General features: G+C 38.0%; 1 protein-coding gene across 2 annotated transcripts in view; it reads right to left on the bottom strand.

Annotated features, from left to right (window-relative positions):
• Nucleotides 1–23554, bottom strand: part of LOC120531389 (NADPH--cytochrome P450 reductase-like) — a 78213-nt gene that overhangs the window by 8614 nt on the left and 46045 nt on the right. For both annotated transcript variants that reach the window (XM_039756765.1, XM_039756766.1), the window contains 9 exons: nt 14411–14459; nt 14181–14309; nt 13309–13458; nt 12502–12626; nt 7712–7801; nt 7197–7295; nt 6818–6934; nt 4872–4990; nt 2402–2583 (listed from right to left, as the gene is read on the bottom strand). In XM_039756765.1, coding sequence (XP_039612699.1) covers nt 2402–2583; nt 4872–4990; nt 6818–6934; nt 7197–7295; nt 7712–7801; nt 12502–12626; nt 13309–13458; nt 14181–14309; nt 14411–14459 — 1060 coding nt within the window. The remainder of the gene's footprint in view (nt 1–2401; nt 2584–4871; nt 4991–6817; nt 6935–7196; nt 7296–7711; nt 7802–12501; nt 12627–13308; nt 13459–14180; nt 14310–14410; nt 14460–23554) is intronic.

Raw genomic sequence — 23554 nt, 5'->3', positions numbered from 1 at the left:
CATGGCTGTAGTGCCATAACTGATGCTCCCTCACAATGCAGGTAATGTGCCTCATTCGGGACTCAATGAGCAACCACTCATTCAACACAAAGTCAAACCAACGGTACCCAAGGATTTTCAGGAGAGACACAGTAACCAAAGGAGTCCAGTCTTCGTCTCAGGTCACTGGATAGCGTCCATGTCTCGCAACCATATTCCAAGACAGGAACCACCAAGACTCTAAAGACTTGGACCTTCGTCCTTTTGCATAGATATCAGGAGTGCCACACACCCCTTTCCAGCGACTTCATGACCCCCATGCTCTCCCAATACATCTACTGACTTCATAGACAGAGTCACCAGAGACATGAATGTCACTCCCAAGGCAAGTAAACCTCTCAACAAGGACACTCTTTCTGCAGACACACTGCTGATGGCTGTGCCCAAGTGGTCATTAAAGGCCTGGATCTTGGTTTTTATCCAGGACACTCGCAAGCCCAGACACTCAGACTCCTCGCTCAGTCTCCCGAGCGCCCCAATCAGAGCCTCCATTGACTCAGCGAAGATCACAGCTCCTTCTAGGAGCACCGGTAACACTTACACAACCCTCAGCAACCTTCAGGTTCTTGTCACGGAAGGTCTCCCACATCACATTAGGATCGGCAGTCGTACCCAAATCAGAAAGTTCCTCACACAAACTGCGTGCAAACTCATTAGAAACAGCCTTTTCTTGGAGCCTGGCCAAGTCCAGGCTCATTTTCCTAGTAGGTGATAACCTAATGGACCTAAGCTGGATCCTAAGAATAGCAACAAGTCTATGGTCAGAATTCACAAACTGGGCACTTCTGTAGACCCTGCAGTTTTGCAAGAGCCTCCAGCGTCTGCCCACAAGGATGTGATCGATCTCCTTCACCGGACCACCAGTATTGGAGTACCAAGTCCAATGATTCAGTTCAGGTTGCTGGATCCAAGATCCACCGATTCGCAGCCCCTGACCTTTTGCAATGTCAAGGAACATGGAGCCACTTTCACCACGGTCACCAGACCCACGGGGACCGAGACAGTCCTTATAGCCGGCCCTGTCAGAGCCAGTGGCAGCATTGAATCACCAAGCAAAGCTGAAAATAAAACGTTTCCCTCGCCAAGACACCACTCACCATGGTCGAAGCATACGCTGAGATAACAGACAAGGCACCCAGAGAGTGCCATAATCAGAGTCTCATAACATGCTCGTTGAAACGAGTGACATTGGACACCATCAGAAGAAGCCAATCCACTACAGCAAAAGCTACTTCCCGAATATGACAGCCATCAGACCGACCAGACCAATAAAAGGTGCATCCACCTACAGAGATCTTGCCAGTCCCCGGTCTGCGCACCACAGAGAGTGCCGCCACTGAAATGCAGAGTTTACACAGCTCCTCAGACAGCAGAGTCCTTTCTGTAGTCTCGGAGCTTTGTGATTTTTTTTTAAATAAAGGTGACTGGAGTGCCAATCCCACATAATAAATTCATTCTCTATTAGTAATGTCTTTTAAAAAAGGTTGCTCTGTGTATGAAGAAAAAAAAAAAATCCTTGCTCATTATAACCCGGAGATAAGCTTCCTTAAAACATGTGGTTACTTATCTGCTAGACAAATTAATCTTTACAATTAGAAAACAATTTAGGTTTGACCTAGGTGTAGTCTTAAGATAGCAAGCAACATTGATTTTTTTAATATATGGATATTAAAACTTGCAGAGAAAGCTAACTTGAAGACTAACTAGAAGACTGATATATTAAAAAAGGGAATCTATATTTTTATGCTTTAGGTGTGTCGTTGCTATATGCTCTTGGGGGTTCGTTAGACCTCCAAATCAATCAATAAGGCATGATACACTTTTTTCTGCAAGTATGAAGTCCGTTATAAATTATACTTAAAAACCGTAACTTCCATTACAAGATGAGGCAACTAAATGGACCAGTGGTTATGTACATAAATGAAGAATTTTATTAACTGCAGAGGATTTCACTTCCATAGTATGGTCGGAGGGAATATTACTGTGATAGCAACACAGATTGCTATATTGTGCTTGTCGGGGAGTGCGATTATACAGTTCTGATTTAGATACACTCCCTTGATTAAATCTTCATGCTTTCACCAGGGTGTTTTCTTAATAGTTATGTATTTCTTTTAAAAAATCCATTCTTCTAAAGGAAGTGCAGCAGTTCTTGTGCAAATCCTACATGGCAAGAAGGTGTGGTGACAAATACTGTACACACAGGAAAAATAAAACACGGCAGTCAAAGTGTTCTAATTATCACATGTACAGTGAAATTCTTACTTGCGTAATGTTTCTTGCAGACACAACAATCAGCATAGCATTAGGAAAATAGTGCATACATGCACATAAACAGTCAATGTAGAAGAGACAGTCTTACCCTGCCTTCTGCGGAAGAAGATGCCATTTTGCGCATCATCTCCTGATCTTTGGGATCTGTTGCATACTGTGCCAGCTCATAAAGAACATTCGTACGCGGAGGATTGGTAATGTCAAGGTAATGCGTTAGAGCAACTTTATATGTTGTTGGACATGGGAAAGGATGCTTCTTATTGGATTCCTCTGTAATTGGGAGGGAAAGAAAAAGCAAATGAAAAGTGTATTATATTAACATTTTAAAAGATATCATGTACAGTAAAACATTGCAAAGCATTAAAGATGACTGTGGTATAGAGAGTCCACGGCTGGCAGTTTTTAATAAATAATGAACTCGCTTGTGATAGGGAGCAGAGCAGGCACGAGCAATCTGCAGTGAGGATGCCCTGTTCTCCGGGTTGATGCGAGGCGGTCAGCCATCCGTGTGTTGTCTTGCCGGCACATGCGGGCAGACCGATTGCCTTATTATCATACTGGGGCAGAAATCAGGCAAGCACCTGCAATAGCTCCCCAGAATATAAAAGGGGTGCACATGCTAAAAACATGGAGGAACAAGAACAAAAGAGAGTGAAGGTTAAAGGATTGAGAGAAAGGCAGGAGCGGAAGTGTGCTTAGAGAGAAGCAGGCGGATCGGAGTGGTGCTCCAGGAAGTGTCATGTGGCCAGCGCTCAGGAGGGGACACGAGAATCACTCCTGTTGAGCAACTAGGGAGCAGGAGTGATAGTTAAGCTCTGGACTGTCCTCTCACAGGGTGAAGCCAGCGATCGGCATGGGAGCAGGGTACGGTGGCTCATCGTGGAACGCCATGGGTCGGGCGGCAGGTACACAGGTTAGATTTGAAGGATGTCTGTACCTGTTGGAGGACGTCTCTCTGTGCTACGTGGTCCGAGTAGGATCAGCCGGAGAGGTGGACATTAAGAATTTTAAAGACGACTCCTATCTGAGTTTTAACCTTATTTTTATTGGAGTTATTTATTATTTTAACCTCCACATTCACCTTTTTAACTGGATTATTTATTTGAGAACTAGGCACGGCACTTTGAGACACTGTTTTAGGAATTGTTTTTAATAAAAGCACTTGCACTTTTCACCATCCCCTTGCTTGGTGTGTTTTGTCCTCATCTGCCATGCTCATCTTTGGTACAGTATTGATAGTATTGGGTTCGAGAGGCCCTCATTGTAGAAGAGGGAGGAAGGAGGTGACCCAGTCTATCACAATGGGAGGTGACCCAGTCTATCACAATGACTAGCAATAATACTATGGAAGACCAGTAAAAGTTGCATCATTCAATACAATGGGGGTATCCAGTAAATATGGTACATTTCATGAACAATATACTTGCACCCTTTTCCTTGCTCAGTCCATATGGTAAATGGAGGGTGGGGGCAGATTATGAAACTTTACATTTAAAGCTCCTCTTCAATAAATATTTAGCTCTATCACAAAATTGTAAAAAAAATATTATAAAAGTTGGGACATTTGAGGAATCATTGCAAACTTAATTTTCAATTTAAAAAAAAATTAAGTACATATCTATGTAAGGTGCAAGTGAGCTTTTTGACATTTACAAAGCTTTTATTACTGATGTGTATTTATTGTAAACTACTTTTGCAAAGACATTTTTGTCATAAAAAAATAAGTACAAAAAAGCAGATAAATCTGCATAGCACAACAATAATAGGCATACTAGGATATTATAAACATTCTGCAAATTACACTGTATTTTCAAATACAGATAGCGGAAATGAACAGTTAAGAACAAGAAAGATACTTAAAATGTGAATATACTGCAGCTATGAATGACCCTTTATGATCCAGGAAGGAGAAAAAAGTAAAGAGAGATGTTAAACTACAAGTTTAACAAAACCAATGTCTGATTAAGACACTGGTTGTAGCACTGGGGTGCTCCAGACAAACAGATTGGGAATGTGAAGTATAAATTTGTCTACTTCTATTACATAATAAAACACAAATGTCTGTGTGTCCAGTCCCTCTGTATAATCTGATTGGTCTGTTTGGCTTTGGTGAGGCAACAAAAGTGGAAGTTCGAGTATGTGGCACGCTTGGAGTAAAGGCATACGAGGCATTCTAAGAGTATGCAAGTATAAAACTGGACAGCAAGTGAGAAAGGTGCCACAAAAATACTATTGTAGCCCGAGAAGCAGGATTTACTGGAAAGCACTTGAGAAAGGGAGCACTGGTTAAGAGGATGTTAACATGCTCAAATACAGAGGTACAGGTACTGTACCTCTAATTAAAAAAATAAATAAAAAATGATCACTTAGTTTAATATACAATGTGTTTTTTATCCACCCCATCTCAGATGTAATTTATGCACCAAAAAGCACAAAATTGTTATCTTCATATATATAGTAGATACTTTGGATACAGTACTTAAATCCTATACAAAATTCATTAAAATCAAGTTATGATTGACTTCTTAAGGCAAGTGTGTATTGAAAATTTCACATACCATCAAGGTTGTTAAGAGAGATTATAGTATCAAGTTCTACGCCAAGTATTTCTCCAATTTGATTTACCAATGTTACATCATTCATTGGATAAACTGCAACATGGTCCCCAGATTCATATCTGAAACAATCAAAACATATTAAAAAAAATTTAGGGAATAAAAAAGTTAATACATCTTTGGGAACTGATCAAAACAGTAGGGATTTGCAAAAGTAAAGTCATTCTTAGAATAAGGGTTAAGGATGTTATGCAAACTTTCACATGAGAGAGTTAAATATGTAATAAGTAAAATAAATTCAGCTTATACTGTATTGGCCACTATTTTAACTCTGGCAGACCCTAAACTCAACAGCTGGTTGTACACCAGTAACAACTCCCACTCCGTGCTGAACTACTGTACAACCTTTTCAAAAATATAAATTTAATAGCTTAGATTATCAAAAAATGTAATGCATGCTGTGGGGCAGGATTACATTTATAATGAAACTTGTTAGTGGTTAAGAGAGACTGGGGCTCTCCACAGTACAATCAGTGCCAGTTAAAATGAATGCCAATTAAACACAAACAGCTATCTCTGCCTTTAGAGCAAGAGGGGCACTATGCATAAACAGAATCACTTTAAGATCCATGAATCTCTTTGAAACAAAATAAACAAGCAAAAACACCAAATATCCAATATTAAACTTTACATACAAAAAAATACAAACTGTACATTGAGTACACACATTCATAAATTCAAATGTTACTACACTTAGTTTGAAATGGCTTGATGAATGAAAGCTATTCAGTTCATCATAAACATGATGTGTGTCAACCAGGCCATTAATAAAATAGATTAACAGTTTAAAAAGGGCACAGAATGATGAGCAACTGAAACCAAGAGGCACAACAATTTCTCAAAGTAAGAACGTAAATTTGTATTTTATCTGAAGTTCCTTTCAGACAAATGACAGACTCATGAATATCTCAATTTAGGATTTACCATCAAGCACATACTCATTCTTGATTGGTAAACTAAAGACAGAGAACAAAAAAAAAACACATTTCTAACTTCTTTAAGTGAAAGAGACACCATATTAAAAAGTAAAACAGAACAAGACAAGTACAACCATTGCTTATTACATAAAAATGAATTACTATGCTGCTGGAATATGGGATAACATGGCCACTTTTACATTGTATTTATTTCCTGTATGATATATGAATGCAGTGAGAGTGATGTCCCCAACACTTGGAGTTGAATTCATTCACTGTGGGTGTCTGGTTAAGTCAAGGCGATGTCCCATTTGTGGCTTTTAATGGGCAGGATATCACAATGCAGCCAAGGATACGAGGGTGTCCTAATTGGGGAGGATAGGCGTAGAATCACTGCTTAATGTAAATGTTGTCCTCTTTGCCTCATCTAACTGTTAGGCCTACTATCAGCACGCACTCAAGAAATTTGCTGTTGAATGTGAAACCGCTGGGATGAGCTCATACTCATGTCCCACTGGGAAGAGGCCCTGCAGCAGTCCCAGGACACAGCTGGCTTGGGAACCCCTGGGATTTCCACAGGAAGAGCTGGAATCTATAATCTGGAGACAGGGAAATCTGATCTGACCTGCTTGATCTGCTGCTACCGTGACCCTCTCCTGGAATAACAGTTTCATAAAATGAGATTGATTAACTATTTTAAATCACCAAGATTATCATCTTATGTTTCTAAAGGATGATAGAAGCATCTGTATCGTTACTCTGCTTACCCATGGTATTGCTCCTATACGATTTGCAATTTTTCTACAAATTTTCTGTAATTTTAAAATGTATTGATTAGTAAAGAAGATTTACCTTTTTGGTTTATGGATTTCACCTAAACCTGTTAGTGTTAATATCCAGTGTACACTAGGACATTGCGCAGATGTCAGAGGAAATTCTATAGAAAATACGCTATCAATAAACATTTTTAACCTTATTTTGGAGCCAGAAATATCAAGTTCCAAGTGCATGAGGTGTCGAACGCCTCCTTTGTTTAGTTTCCTATTCACAGATACAGAAGCAAGGAATGGATTCTTTGGATCAAAAGGTCTGTAGGTAGAAAAGGAAAATAAAAACTAAAAATCAGACACATGATCAAAAACACCTTGCTGCCTTAATTGACATAACATGCTCCATATGTTGGCATATGGAAAAGAAACAGTTGAAGTGAAAACAAAAAAATTGCATACTTAAATCCATATATATATTTTAATTTATCATTTATTGTGGGCAATATTAGGTAAAATCATTAGTATTTATTTTTTTTATTTATTTATTTTTTTAAATCAACTACAGTTTAAAGCTAACTTACGGTTTCTGGGTCTCAAAGCTTTTTAACCGTCCCATCTCTCCTGTGTATACTTTGTTTAAGCCAATGTCGTTGTGGACAACCAGCTCATACTGTCGGATACTAAAAGAGAGCAAAATAAAAAACTAAATAGCGAAAATATTTCAAACAAGCAAAATGATATACAGTATTTCAAAAAACAGACTAACATATTAAACAACGAATGACAAAATTTAAAAAAAATTATGTAAATGTAAATCAACAACAGGAAATTAAATGGTTCCACCTTAAAAGACTACTAATGTGTAACATCTTTTCTACATGGAGCATCATTTTATGCAGCAAGCAAAAATGTACACCACCAGAATTGCACATTCTGAAAGAAATGTAACTTTGTCTCAAATTCTACATTGTTCAATGGGATAGTTTGACCATTTGTATAGAATAAAAGGATACCAGCAAATGCTTAAAAAACAAATAGTACTTAAATGCACACTTAATGTTGTCAAGTGATTTGACAAGATTATGCACAGACAAACCTTGATTCGTCTCCTGTTGCTTCCACTCCAAAATGCTCACAAACTGCTGGCCAAAACTGCTCCCTCCATGAGACAAAGTCTTCTTCCAGGCTTTAACACAGAAAAAGAAACTTGCTATAGGAAACAGTGTCATGTGTAAGCTACACCAGTTAAGTACACCATTTGAGAACAGCATTTTACTGAACACAAAAATGGACCAAACGTATAGTATAACACACAAGCAGGAATTGTCTTAAAGCCATAAATAATTCTTAAAATTGTACACAATATTACCATAAGGCACATTAACCATAATACAGAACATTTCTATACATGTGTACTGTAATGTCACACAAGATACACATTTCTCTTTTAATGTTGTAGTTACATGTAACCTATTTGACTTAGCAGTAATTTTAATTTCTTCCTATCTATATGTATAATTATGCAGTAATGCATCTTACCCACAACTAGTTCTGTTAACTTATATTCAGTTACCACAATGAATTACAAGAAAAACATTTAAATAGAGCTTCAGAGTGAACAGTATACAACTCATCTACAGTTATCTTAACCTTAACGTAACCAATCAAGTAGACTACTGACTTAACTTTATTGGACTTTTATATTTTACATATTTTTATACATATAAATGGGCAAAGACTTACAATGATTTCGTATTGTTAAAATATGAAGTACTAGCCAACCCGCAGCGTACTATACGCCGCATAATCAGGCCGGTTTTTAAATGAATTTTAAGCACAGGGAGAAAAGTAACATTTGAAAAATTGGTAATGTAATAAAATCAGCAAGAAAAGCAACATTGTAACAATGCACCGAATGAACCAACACACAATCGTCTGTGCAGCGCTCAGGAGCAGAGGGTGGAACGGGAGGAGAGGAGAAGGACGTCCACTCCGCTCCCTCCATCATGCTAGTCTGCCGATTTCTCGTCCAGTATGCACTGCCTGCTCTTGTGCCCACCTCCAACTCGTTACTCGAGTCGTTGTCGTCTTTGCACAGTCCAGATGCACCTGTGATGCACGTAGACTTTTCATTGCTCTGTGCGGTTTTGGCTGCCTTTCTATATATAATCCACCAAGACACCCGACCACGGTAGTAGCGAGGTGGGAGGGGGGTGTGTACAAAGTGCAGGAGCATCTAAGAAGACGCATGTTTGTCGCGGATGCGAATTGCTGTATGTAGCGTGTAAAACAGTTTGCTATGGTGCACGCGGTCTTACGTTGTAACCGAAAACTCTGTTTTTAAAGACTGCTCACTTCATTGTGTATACAACTGCAGGTGAATGAAAAGATGTAACTCTGGAGAGGGCAACATACAATACAGCGTTTTACACGCTGCATACAGCGATTCACATTCGCAACAAATTGCTTTACATGCTGCATACAGCGATTCACATCTGTGACAAATATGATTCTTCTTAGATGGTGCTGTCGCGTCCACCCACGTTCTCTATGCATACTCACTGCCTGGTCATGTGCCCGCTAGCAAGAGCAACTAACAGAGACCCGCCCACCAACTGTAAGACCATGGGATACCCCTCGCAAACTGTTCGACACGCCGCATACATCGATTCATATCCGCGACATGATTTTTCTTAGATGGTCCTGTTGCGTCCACCCTCGCACTCTAAGCATACACACTGCCTGGTCATGCTGACTCTGTGAGAACCGGTCAGGCACAGAGAAGGTCAGCTGCTGACAGAGCGTCTCGACTGTTGCAGGGGCTGCATTGGTGAAGCAGGTGAGACGGTAATGAAACAGAGGCACAGGGCTTATTGGTTTTTAAAGACTGCTTCCTTCATTGTGTTTTAACCTCAGTTTTAAAGGATTGTTTTAAGGATCCCATGAGATACCCCTCGCAAACTGTTTTACACGCTGCATATAGCGATTCACTTCCGCGAGAAACATGCCTCTATGAACAGTCAACATGGCTCAGATGTGTATGTGGACTCTACGACAGACGAACATAAATGACGCCGTTTTTCCTGTGTCGTCGCGTCCGAGTTGGTGGGCGTGGTTCTGCGAGTTGTCGTCATATCCAATGGTCTTAGAGTTGGTGGGCGTGGCTCCTTCCTGCGTGCGCCATGGGCGTCTCACTTGTCGGTGGCTTAGTGAATCCACGCCCCTTCCGGCGTGCTTTCCATCTGTGTTTTGCCTTAGTGAATTATATAAATAGATTCCGGGATAGATTGTAGTTTCGATACTGTAAGCAAGTAAAAAGCTGCTATTTAAACATTTTTTAATGATCAAAACAAACTCCAAAACAAAATCAAAAAGGCAAGTTACTAATCAGGGTCAATTGTGTTGCTTTTTTGTTCAATAAATAAAATTTCCTGTCAGTTTTACATTCTATGGAATTTAGCAATTATGTAATTAGTTGTATTTGCAGGAACAGATTCATTTTCCTAATCCTGTTTATTTTTATACCTCTTGTCTTTCATTTTTTTCCTAATATAGAAGCTATTTGATATGCTCACAGATGTAAATGGATGCAAATGAGTTTCTCTTTAGGACAATGCTATTTGCACTAATGTTTATTGTTGCTTTCCATTTTATTTCAAATTCTTCGCATTTGTAAAACTTTAAACTGGAGTTTGGGAAAGAATGCCAAAACACCGACCCTGTTCATCCTCTAGATTCGGTTTCTTTCGATTTTATTAATTTTTATAAGCAAATTTTGCTCTTAATTACTTTTAAGTTGTGTCTTTTACAAATAGCCTGAATTACAAAAAAAAGTCAGGAATGTCAAATTCAGCCCCTCAAGGTCTGTAGTTTCTCCATGCTTTTGTATGTAGCAAGTTCTCAGTTAAAACCAGTTCTCTTAACGCTAAGGATAACCTTCCGATGGTGTAGATTCTTCTACAATACAAATGTCTAAACTCTATCTTTTTTGTAAAATAGAATTGATTAATACACCTCAGTCCAACAACCTTTAACCCTCTTCTTTTAAAATTTTAAAACAGATGATTTGTATCAGTGGGTGTTCATCATAAAGCAAGCTAACAATATTAGATGTTCTGTTGCTTACAACTAGTTTTTAATGTTGCTCAAATAAGAAAAACACTGCAACTAAATACCTTTGACTAAAACTAAATGAGAAAGAGAAGTAACTGAGTAAATGCCAGTGCACTAAAAGTTATGTTCATAGACAATAAAAACTTGCACTATTGGTATTTTGAGATATATTTTTCACAGCTATTTAAATCAAATAATTCACAAGCAACAAGACCAGCCTTCTATTTAAGAAATTGGATGAAATAATAACTGCTGCAGCTGTGTTTTGAGTTCATCTGGACCAGCTGAATATTATTTACAGACTTATACACTTAGTTTCTAGGAATAGCATACATAAATACTTATATATCATAAAATATTGCGCATAGAAGAGCCTCACACAAACATACCGCATAACCTACAGTTTACAAGGCTATGAATGGCAAGGACAGGTCTGATAGACATTTCAGAAATGAAACATTGGTAGTGTTTTATTTAGTCCAAGGACAAAACTATGGGTTTTTGCATCACCGAGATGCTATTAACTTGTTTTCTTATTATGGTCAGCTGATTGACTGCATTTACTTTAATACTGCACGGGATGTACAACATTGAGAAAGACAAATTATTCATTCAGGGTAGACAACATACATGCCATTCCACAATAACATTTAAAAATGATCCCAACACTAATCATGCACTGAATAGATATTGGTTAATTTTAAATCTAACGTTTCTTTAATACAAAAAAACAGTACATGGGCTACTAAATACAATTCTTCTGCATATTAGAAAACTGTATTAGTCAGTCTTGATTTGATGAAACAACATTCATAATAGTAGTCCTGAAAAGTCTGAAAAGCCCAAGAGTGAATTTTGATAAAAGAATTTTTTTCATAATTAGTAAGTTAACATTTTGATTCTACTGACCTTACTAGAGCCTTTTTTAATTACATACACCATTAACGTAAAAATGCACTTTACAGATTAAGCTGCACCTACTCAAAATAAACCCTAAAAGAAAGTCACTTACTGCTAGTTTTTGGCCATTTCTTGTATTTTGTTATCATCCTTTCTACATCTTTTGTTGCCTTGAGGCAGGGTGGCACAGTGGTTAACATCACTGTCTCACAGCTCAGGTTGCATTTCTAGCCAAAGTAAATCGATCCACTATAGCCGGCAGATGCTTCTCTAGTACTCAAGGGTATGTACGGCCATTGAAACATTATGATCCATTAAAAACTAATTCAGTTCCTGAAAATTACAGTAATTTCGAAGAACTAACAGCAAACTGAATTCTGCAGTGTTTGTTCATCACTAGTGAATATTTGAGACCACATCTAGAAAATGTTGTGCAGCTCTGGAATCCATTTAATAAGGACATACAAGTGCTAGAAAAAGTCCAGTGCTGCTAAATTAATTCTATGACTGTGGGGTAAAACCAGAAACTACAAATCCTGCCAAGCCTAATCTCAACACATTTCAGGACAATACAGTACATGCAGAAATTCATGTAGCTTGTTTCCTTAAGGAGGTTGACCAGATATAGGGTGATGGCTATGCCTTCAAGTGGCATTTAAAAAACACACACCACATACAGCATTTCACTCTCACACGCACAAAAATGCAGCATATTCATTTGAATATTTTATCACAGTACAATGTAATAAATATCCCTATGAACTGTTGACAAGCTTAAAGATAGTGGGTAGCTAGAAAATAGCTCACCACCTTACCTACTCAAGCTTGATTTAAAAATGATATAAAATTAGTATTTTCAATCAAAGAACTTACTTGCTATCATCATCTCCCAAACCAAGATCAAATATCCTGTGTGCACCAAGTTCTTCAAATTTCTTGTCAACAAATTTTCCCATAGCATTATAATGCTCATAGGTTTTATTGCCTAGGCCAAAAACCTAAAAAATAATATTAAAACAGCATAAGAGAGTAGATATTAAATACATTCAAACTATATATTTACTTATCAGTGATGACTAAATAAACATTTAGCATTTACAACCCAAAAAAAAAAAATAAAATACATGTTCAGTGATTTGTGCGATTCATGTTTATACAAACAGCATTCTGGCTAATTGTTCATGTTGTCAAACCCTATGCCCTAATAAATATAAACCACTTCCAGTCTATAAAATGTGTTTGCCAATCTGTCCACATTTTTACAGATTTAAATAGACAGTAATAGGATATGTTCAACGACATTACTTGTAATTCCACTCCAAATCAAATAAGATGAGCAGCAAGAAGTTATGTAGCATTTAAGCTTGTACATGCAACACAGACCTGTCAAAAAACTTCAGTCCATGACAGAGACCATGACAAAGACTCCACTGATATCTATGCTGTGCAGTAGGAGCTTCATAAAACAAATCGGTATACATATCAGTATACTAAACAAAAACACAACATGCACTATATTATAGCCTTGAGGACTAAGTGAAGTGCAATAATAAGTGGCATTTTCTGCTGTATTGGCAAAAAACCTACAAAAGAAAAACCATGGATGGGCTAAAAATAAAAAAAAAAAAAAAAAAAAACCACACACCACACACACACCCCAATTCACCAGAGCTTACTTACTGCGTAGTTCACACCTGACAGGTCAATATCTGTTTCCTGTAGCCAGTCATAGAAATCTTGAGCATTATCAGTAGGATCTCCTTCTCCATATGTTGCCATACAAAAGACAGCAAGTGAATTTTCAATTTCAGTAAGGCGAGACAGCTCCGACTGTGTAAGACAAAAGTTAATTTACAAACAGTATCGTATTAATCCCTATATATTTCATAAAGCTTACTTTGTCAGTAACAAGGTACTAGAATTTTCTCTTTAGTGTGTATGGAAAGGTTCCAGAAATATCACAAAGGCTTTCAAACCCCTAAACATATTACACACTCAAATTCAACTGCTAGCATTTAATTTACATAAACCATTATTTGCCAGTCTGTTAAATTTTCATATTCTAGAGGGGAAGCATGCAAACAGGCCTTAAATGTTTAATATCTTTGGTAAAATAGCTTATGGCAATTGGATGCAAAACATTAGAGTCTTTAACTATTTAAATTAATCCAATGAAGTCTAGAAATACAGCAGGAAACCTGGTGTGCAGTAATTAAAGAAACAGCATTTTACAAAGGGTAAAATGGTTGTGGTCTCAGATTGGCTACTGACCACGTGGGGAGTTTCGGTTGAGGAGAGGAAAAAAAAAAAAAAAAGTGCTCCAGTTTTGCTTCCACATCCTAAAGACTTGTAGTTTAAGTTAACTGGGAACACTATTCATGTGTGAGCCCAACAATGGATGGGCATTTCTTGCCTTGTAACCAATGCTGTTGCGAATCTGGTCCCCACAACCCTGACTTGGTATAAGGCGGCTTGACAATGGCTTGTCAAAAACACTAGCAGAGAATCCAAGACAAAAAACCCACAACAGAAACATATGCCAGAATAATTACCAGATCATACTCCTCAGGATCTGCAGCCATTCCTCTCATTCCATAACGATGTGAGTCTTTGGAAAGGCGATTTGCAAATTCTTCAGCAGTTCCAGTTTGAGAACCATAAAACACAACTATGTTTTTACCCTTATCAGAAGAAAAAAAAAAAAAAATTATACAACAATCATCATCATCATCTCATCCCCTGCCTCAAAAGATGCTCGAGCCCTCTATCAAACCACTCTTACCGTTTTCTTCATCTTTTCAATAAAACTTGTCTCTCTTACAGCAGGAGTCCTAAGTAAAGAAAATTTTAAAAAGATATTTAAAACATTTCAATAGATATCAGTAGTAGATATGCTTAATGATTAAGCCTTTTGAGATATAACTGCTTTATACAATCAGGGCTCAAAGTTTTTAGTATGGCTTGCATAGGAATAACACATATATTGCTCACAAAAATTAAAAGGAACACTTTAAAGAAACACATTAGATACATCAGATCTCAATATGAAGTTGGATATCTATACAAATAACGACAGGGCAATGTCTTAGGAACAAAAGGATGCCAAGTCTTTTAATGTAAATAAACGTTTTCTGCCTACAGAGGGCCCAATTGTGTAGACACCCTAAAATCAGAGTGAAATGAAGATGTGGCAGGCTAGTCCATTTTTTCAAAAACTTAATTTCTGCTACTCAAAATGCTTTTCAGTATCTTGTGTGGCCCCCACGAGCTTGTATGCATGCTTGACAACGTCGGGGCATGCTCCTAATGAGACGACGGATGGTGTCTTGTGGCATTTCCTCCCAGATCTGTATGAGGGCATCCCTGAGCTGTTGTACAGTCTGAAGAGCAACCTGGCGGCACCTAATGAACCGAAACATAATGTCCCACAGATGTTCTATTGGGTTTAAGTCAGGGGATCGTGAAGGCCATTCAATTGTTTCAATTCCTTCATCCTCCAGGTACTGCCTGCATACTCTTGCCACATGAGGCCGGGCATTGTCGTGCATTAGGAGGAAACCAGGACCTACTGCACCAGCGTAGGGTCTGACAATGGGTTCAAGGATTTCATCTCGATACCTTATGGCAGTCAGAGCACCATTTCCTATGCAGTAGATGTCTGTGCGTCCCTCCATGGATATGCCTCCCCAGACCATCACTGACCCACCACCAAACCTGTCATGTTGAACGACGTTGCAGGCAGCATATCGTTCTCCTTGTCTTCTCCAGACTCTTTCACGTCTATCACAGCTGCTCAGGGTGAACCTGCTCGTCTGTAAAAGTACAGGGCCAGTGGCGGACTTGCCAATTCTGGTGTTCTTGAGCAAATGCCAGTCAAACTCCACGGTGCTGGGCAGCGAGCACAGGGCCCACTACAGGACGTCGGGCCCTCAGGCCATCTTCATGAAGTCTGTTCCTGATTGTTTGGGTAGAGACATTCACACCAGTGGCCCTCTGGAGGTCATTCTGTAGGGCACGAGCAGTGCTCAGCCTGTTCCGCCTTGCACAAAGGAGCAGGTATCGGTCCTGTTGATGGGTTGAGGACCTTCTACGGCCCTGTCCAGCTCTCCGAGAATAACAGCCAGTCTCCTGAAATCTCCTCCATGTTCTGGAGATTGTGCTGGGAGACACATTAAACCTTCTTGCTGCAGCACGTGTGGATGTGCCATCCTGGAGAAGTTGGACAACCTGTGCAACTTCTGTAGGGTTAAGGAATCGCCTCATACTGCCAGTAGAGATGATTACTCAAGCCAAAACTAGCACGAGTGGAAAACCAGCCAAAAAAGATCAAGAGGGAGAAACTTGAAATGACCTCCACATGTAAAACCAGTCCTGTTTTGAGGGTTTTCTAATTGTTGCCACTTTAGTGCACCTGTCGTTAAGTCCATGAACACCAATACAGCTGAAAGTGATTAACAATGACCTCAACTGCTTAACCAACCAGAAAATTATCAGACAGGTTTAATTGATTTCATGCCTGGCCCAATAAAAAAAAAAAGTGTTCCTTTAATTTTTGTGAGCAGTGTGTGTATAATATATACACCACATACAGTGGTGTGAAAAACTATTTACCCCCTTCCTGAGTTCTTATTCGTTTGCATGTTTGTCACACAAAATGTTTCTGATCATCAAACACATTTAACCATTAGTCAAATATAACACAAGTAAACACAAAATGCAGTTTTTAAATGATGGTTATTATTATTTAGGGAGAAAAAAAAATCCAAACCTACATGGCCCTGTGTGAAAAGTAATTGCCCCCTGAACCTAATAACTGGTTGGGCCACCCTTAGCAGCAATAACTGCAATGAAGCGTTTGCGATAACTTGCAATGAGTTTTTACAGCTCTGGAGGAATTTTGGCCCACTCATCTTTGCAGAATTGTTGTAATTCAGCTTTATTTGAGGGTTTTCTAGCATGAACCGCCTTTTTAAGGTCATGCCATAGCATCTCAATTGGATTCAGGTCAGGACTTTGATTAGGCCACTCCAAAGTCTTCATTTTGTTTTTCTTCAGCCATTCAAGGTGGATTTTTTGGTGTGTTTTGGGTCATTGTCCTGTTGCAGCACCCAAGATCGCTTCAGCTTGAGTTGACAAACAGTTGGCCGGACATTCTCCTTCAGGATTTTTTGGTAAACAGTAGAATTCATGGTTCCATCTATCACAACAAGCCTTCCAGGTCCTGAAGCAGCAAAACAACCCCAGACCATCACACTACCACCACCATATTTTACTGTTGGTATGATGTTCTTTTCTGAAATGCTGTGTTCCTTTTACGCCAGATGTAACGGACATTTGCCTTCCAAAAAGTTCAACTTTTGTCTCATCAGTACACAAGGTATTTTCCCAAAAGTCTTGGCAACCATTGAGATGTTTCTTAGCAAAATTGAGACGAGCCCTAATGTTTTTTGCTTAACAGTGGTTTGCGTCTTGGAAATCTGCCATGCAGGCCGTTTTTGCCCAGTCTCTTTCTTATGGTGGAGTCGTGAACACTAACCTTAATTGAGGCAAGTGAGGCCTGCAGTTCTTTAGACGTTGTCCTGGGGTCTTTGTGACCTCTCGGATGAGTCGTCTCTGCGCTCTTGGGGTAATTTTGGTCGGCCGGCCACTCCTGGGAAGGTTCACCACTGTTCCATGTTTTTGCCATTTGTGGATAATGGCTCTCACTGTGGTTCGCTGGAGTCCCAAAGCTTTAGAAATGGTTTTATAACCTTTACCAGACTGATAGATCTCAATTACTTCTGTTCTCATTTGTTCCTGAATTTCTTTGGATCTTGGCATGATGTCTAGCTTTTGAGGTGCTTTTGGTCTACTTCTCTGAGTCAGGCAGCTCCTATTTAAGTGATTTCTTGATTGTAACAGGTGTGGCAGTAATCAGGCCTGGGGGTGGCTACAGAAATTGAACTCAGGTGTGATACTCCACAGTTAGGTTATTTTTTAACAAGGGGGCAATTACTTTTTCACACAGGGCCAATTAGGTTTGGATTTTTTTTCTCCCTAAATAATAAAAACCATCAGTTAAAAACTGCATTTTGTGTTTACTTGTGTTATATTTGACTAATGGTTAAATGTGTTTGATGATCAGAAACATTTTGTGTGGCAAACATGCAAAAGAATAAGAAATCAGGAAGGGGGCAAATAGTTTTTCACACCATATACACACACACACACACACACACACACACGTCTCCTTATTTTAAAACATAAGATTTTATGCATCCATTCATCCATCCTCAAATCCAAGCAATCCTAATTGAATGTCAAAGGGACCAGAGGTTATCCAAGCAGTTTGGACAGGTCCATTGCAGTCTATAAATGTACTTTAATTTAATCACAGCTTGTAAAAGCTTTTGAAATGGTCTCTGAGCAGTAATGGTTTACTGGAATTTATTACTGTTGAAGACTTCTGAATGTTTAAAAAGCTTTAAGCAGTTAAAAATAAATAAATAGCTTAACAAACGTGACCCTGAACAATATTTTATTCATTCTCCAAATTAAATCTATTTCAAGTGTTTTTCCTTCAAAATGATTGCCAAAAAATTGGCAAAATGTCTAACAGCACAGTGAAAATAAATAAATATCACCAAACAGGGGAAGCTGGACTATTTTTAATGCTGCTAAAGATATTGCACTGTGTGCCAGACTTGCAAAAGTCATTGCGTCCATCTTTTGCATAAATGTTGTATGTATATACAGAGAAACTTCACTTTTCCAATATCACTAACTTGAGTGTATAGGTTGCACTATAGAAACAAAATACAATATTGGCTCAGACTTACTCATGTTGGACTAACATAAACCCAGGTCATTATAAAATGTGGAAATGAAGGGGATTGAGGTGAGACACAAAGATGTTCTTGTAAAATGTGTCATTTTCTAGAAAAACATTTCTTAGAAACATTTTATAAATCCTAAGGGCTAATATGAATAAGAATGCATAACAATACAGTACACCATTTGAAATATTTTATGCTTTCATATATTTGTTTATTTTGACGATTTTAGTTCTTAATTACAACACCTGTGAGTTGCAATATTTTGTGCAGCACTAAAACAAATTTTCATTATGCAGATTTAGATTGTAGGCACAGTATTATTATTATTATTACATTTTGAGGATGTGATTTATGCATGTGCTTTATGTTGGTTTAGTGGCCTCTAGTTTTCTTCTTTTGGAGATTATGATTATGTAGAATTCTTACAACAAAAACTCGCCCCAATGATTTCTCTGATTTTAAGCTTTCGATTACAAAGTATGGAACTAAACTACTTTTAGAAACCAAACAACACTTTGCAAGTTATATTGGATTTAGCAGTGTACGTTTATTTTATCTGTATACCTGCATTTTTTGGGTTGTGTATGGTACAAGTGTTTCAGTGAATGAAATTATGAAATTCAAACCGTGCACAAAGTACCTACTTTTTTTTTTTTTATTATTATTACAGAAAAATCAATATTTTAAATTTAACCTCTCATGTAAATATACAATTTGTATTACAAATTGCTCAATGCAATATCTACGAAAGAAAAAAAAAATCAAGGCACAGTATATAAATAAAACAGGGATATATTTAGGAAATTGAAGACAATCATAATACAAAACAAAGCTGGCATCTTGTAACACTCTCAGTTGTACTGTAATAATAATAATCATCAATTATACCTGTTTTTTCAAGCTATAAAGCTGCCCAGTCTTGTTATACGTGGTTCTGTGTTTGCCAAATCTGTTTGGTTGGCATCACCCACTAATTCCCCCAGTAATTTTCGGCGCTCTCTGGATTCCAGTTTATACTTGTTATTTCCTTGCATCATATTTTGAAACATAAACATGACAGAAGGTCCCTTCTAAAATTCATGCTCGATATAAAAACATAAAATGATTTACATGCACTGTTTGGCGCACACACACACAGACATTCACCTGTACTGCCTATTGATCTAGTAGGAATCTGGCATTTAAACAATTTCAATTAAAGGTAATGGGAGTGCAAGTAACCAGAGAATACTGCAGCAGGTTTCCTTTGGTGGTTGTAGAATATGTAATGCAAAATGCACCCTCAATACAAATTCCATGTGTTTTTCTAAATTAAAAATTTAGAATGATTTGAGAATGTTGTTGGGCAAATCTTATGCCACTCTTGTAAATAAATTCCAGTCTTCTTTCTAAAATGGAGACTGGTCAAAGTCTTCACTCAGCTAGTAAGAAGCACAGGTGTGGATATTTGAGAGGGGTGGGAGATTGGGGTAGGTGTTTCTCTTAGCCAGCTCTATCCTAAGCTCTTTCCAAAAAGCTTATACATTCACATAGAGGTAGCATGGATAAAGCAAGCACAAATGGATTGTAGGAAATCTTCAGTAATGTTTAAAGGGCATTTTCTTAAATGTGTTGCAAGTTCCTAAAGACAATACCCCAATTTTTCTCTTAATATTTCTTTATAGGTTTCCACAATTTTATTATTTGTGTATCACAGCTCCAGCTGATTCAAAACTCCGCTGTAAGAGTCCTTACATGAACCACCAACAGTGAGCACAACTCCCATCCTGCATCTTACAAAATGGAATATAAAATTCTGTTAACTTACAAAGCTTTAAATGACCTTGCACAGGACTACATCAGTGACCTTCTCCATCATTATTCTCCTGTTTGCCCACTCAGGTCCTCCGATTCTGGCAATCTTGTTGTGTTCCACACTAACCTGCACTCTATGGGTGACGGGGCATTTTCAGGTGTACAGCACCCAGACTTTGGAATGACCTCCCTAAATTAATTGGATCGGCCGACTCCATTCATTCCTAAACAACAACTTAAAACTCATCTGTTAAGGAAGGCTTTTAACTTAACCTAACATTCTGCCCCTTCGGTCAGTTTATCTGTCCAGATACTCAGGATAATTTGTGTGTGTCTTATATCACAAATGATAAATAAACAACACACAAAATATGGAGAAAATTACACAAAACAAGCAAGGCAGGAGAACCACACTAAAACAGCTGTCTAACTTCAAAGTTTACAGCTAGACACAAACTATTTGCACTTATTACTTCGATGGCTAGCTTACAATTATATTTTTTTAATAAGCAACCAAAAACCCAAAGCCAGACCATCCAACCCTAACTCTCCATACCTTGCTCTGTCCTTATCACACTCTTTCTCTTCCCTAAAACCCAAAGCAGTTTAATTTATAAACTTAAGCCCCACCCATAGCCCAGGTGAGGCGAGTCTACAAATACTTTTTTTTTTTTTCCATAAATGTCTATATATTAATACGAGAAAGAGCATCAGCAATTATATTCTTTACCCTTTTTATGCTTAATAATTAAATTATAATTTTGAGCAATCAAAGACCAATGCATTAATCTCTGATTAGAATTAAACATACGGTTTTAAAATGTAATAGGATTGTGATCTGTAAAAACCATGACAGGGAGCACAGATGAACCAGCATAAACTTCAAAATGTTCCAAGGCCAACAACAACGCCAAAGTCTCTTTCTCTACAGTTGAATACTGCAGTTGGTGTTTGTTGAACATTTTGGAGAAATGGCATATAGGATGTTCCAATCCATTCTCATCTTCCTATAGAACACCTCCAGCTCCACAAGCAATTGCATCTATGTGCAGCTGGCAACGTAAAGTTAGGAGCAGCCAAAACAGGAACAGTCATTAATAAAGATTTTACATTTTCAAAAGCAGTTTGACAGTCATTACTCCATTCAAAAGATCTTTTTACACTCAATAAATCAGTCAATGGTGTCACCACACTAGAGAAGTTTTTACAAGAACTGCAATAGTATCCAGCCATACTCAGAAAACACCTCAGTTCTTTCTTTGTTTTAGGCACTGGGAACTCTTTAATAGCAGTAATCTTTGTATCAGGAGGTCGTACCTTTCCATGGCCCACCTGCTTTCCAAGATAGCTAACTGTTGCTTGTCCGAATTCACATTTAGCCAAGTTCAAAGTGAGGTTAGCCTTTTCAAGATGATCAAAAACAGCATTAATAGCCTGAAGATGTTCTGTCCAGCTTTTGGAATAAAACCACTAGATCATCCAAATAGGCCATCACAATTTTTTAATCTTGCTAGTACAATTGTCATTAGTCGTTGAAATGTGGCAGGAGCATTCTTCATTCCGAATGTCATCACTTTACACTGAAGGAACCAATACGGTATAACAAATGCAGAAATTTCAGATGCACGTGTAGTCAGAGGCACCTGCCAATACCCTTTTAAAAGATCAAATTTACTCACATAGCGATCCGAGCCAACTCTATCAATACAATCGTCCATTCTTGGAAGAGGAAATGAATCAGGTTTAGTAACTGCATTTACCTTTCAATAATCAGTACAAAACCGATAAGTCCCATCTGTCTTAGGTACTAAAATGCATGGTGAACTACATGGACTACTACTGTGAACAGCAATACCATTTTCCAACAAATATTCAAATTCTTTACCCATAAGTATATGTTTAACAGGATTAACACCATAAGCATTCTGTTTAATTGGCTGTACATGGTTTACCTCAATATCATGATACAAACACATCTGTACAAGTAGGTACATCAGAAAATAGCCCAGAATGAACAATTATACGACTTACAATATCAGCAAACTCAGATTCAGGTAAATAAGAAAAATTCTTGAAGATTACATAATTTTAGAATTTGATAACTTGCTGCTCACAACACATGCATAGCACATACATAACCCATCCTCAGATGTGAAAGGCACAGCTAACGCCACTGAGGTTTCAAGGCCACCCAACTTAACCCCCGTTTATCCTTTAAACAATCTTCCACCCGACTTTGACACAGTTTTAACAGGACATAATCTAGTTTTACGTTTACGATCAGGAGTATGGATGAGTTAATCACGGTCACTCACTTTTCTATCAACTATGCAAGGTCCAGAAAAACTAGCTTGCAAAGCAGAACCAGGGCCAGGCAACATAACTAATACTTTATCCCCTGGCTGAAATCTTCGACTCAGATTTCTTATCAAAATAGTGCTTCATTTTTCTTTGAGAGGACTCCAAAGTTATTTTTTTTGCTATTTCACAAGCATAGCTCAGTTTGTGACAAAAATCAAACAATCCAATAAGTTTAGAAGTAGCTGAAGTTTCAGATGTCCATCTCTCTTTTAGCACCGTTAAAAGGTCCCTGTACAGTATGACCAAATACAAGCTCCGAAGGACTAAATTCTAGAGAATCTTGAGCTACCTCTCTTATAGCAAATAATACAAATGGGATACCATCATCCCAGCCTCTCTCAAACTGATAATTACGCAGCATAGACTTCAGGGTCTGATGGAATTGTTCTAAAACCCCTTGAGATTCTGGATGATAGCAGTAAAGCATAAAATATCAAGTGCCTAACTGCTGTAAAACTTGGGCAAACAATTTAGACAAAGTTATGCTGTCAGATCAAGGGTCTAATTTCAGGTAAACCAAATATAGAAAGAATTTCACCATTAACCAATAACAGAGGCAGTAATTTTTTTTTTTTTGACAGGAATAGCCTCAGGATATCTTGTGGCCCTGCACATAATAGTTAATAAATACTGATTTCCAGATTTTGTTCTAGGCAATGGACCAACACAATCAATAATAATATGTTCAAAAGGTTCCCCTATTACTGGGATTGGATACAATGGAGCTGAGGGAATCTTTTGATTTGGTTTTCCAACCATTTGACAAACAAAGCATTTTTCGTAATAACATTTAACATCAGACCATACCCCTGGCCAGCAGAAATGGCTAAGTATTCAGTCACATGTTTTTTTTTATTCCCAAATGACCAGCTAAACAATGATCATGGGCAACAGATAACACATGTAACCGACATAAAACAGGAACAACAATTTGATATTTTACATCCCATGCAGGA

Source organism: Polypterus senegalus, chromosome 6, assembly GCF_016835505.1.
Source record: "Polypterus senegalus isolate Bchr_013 chromosome 6, ASM1683550v1, whole genome shotgun sequence".
Lineage (NCBI taxonomy): Eukaryota > Metazoa > Chordata > Cladistia > Polypteriformes > Polypteridae > Polypterus > Polypterus senegalus.
Note: the sequence above shows the minus strand (reverse complement) of the source record. Positions and strands in the feature narration are given on the sequence as shown.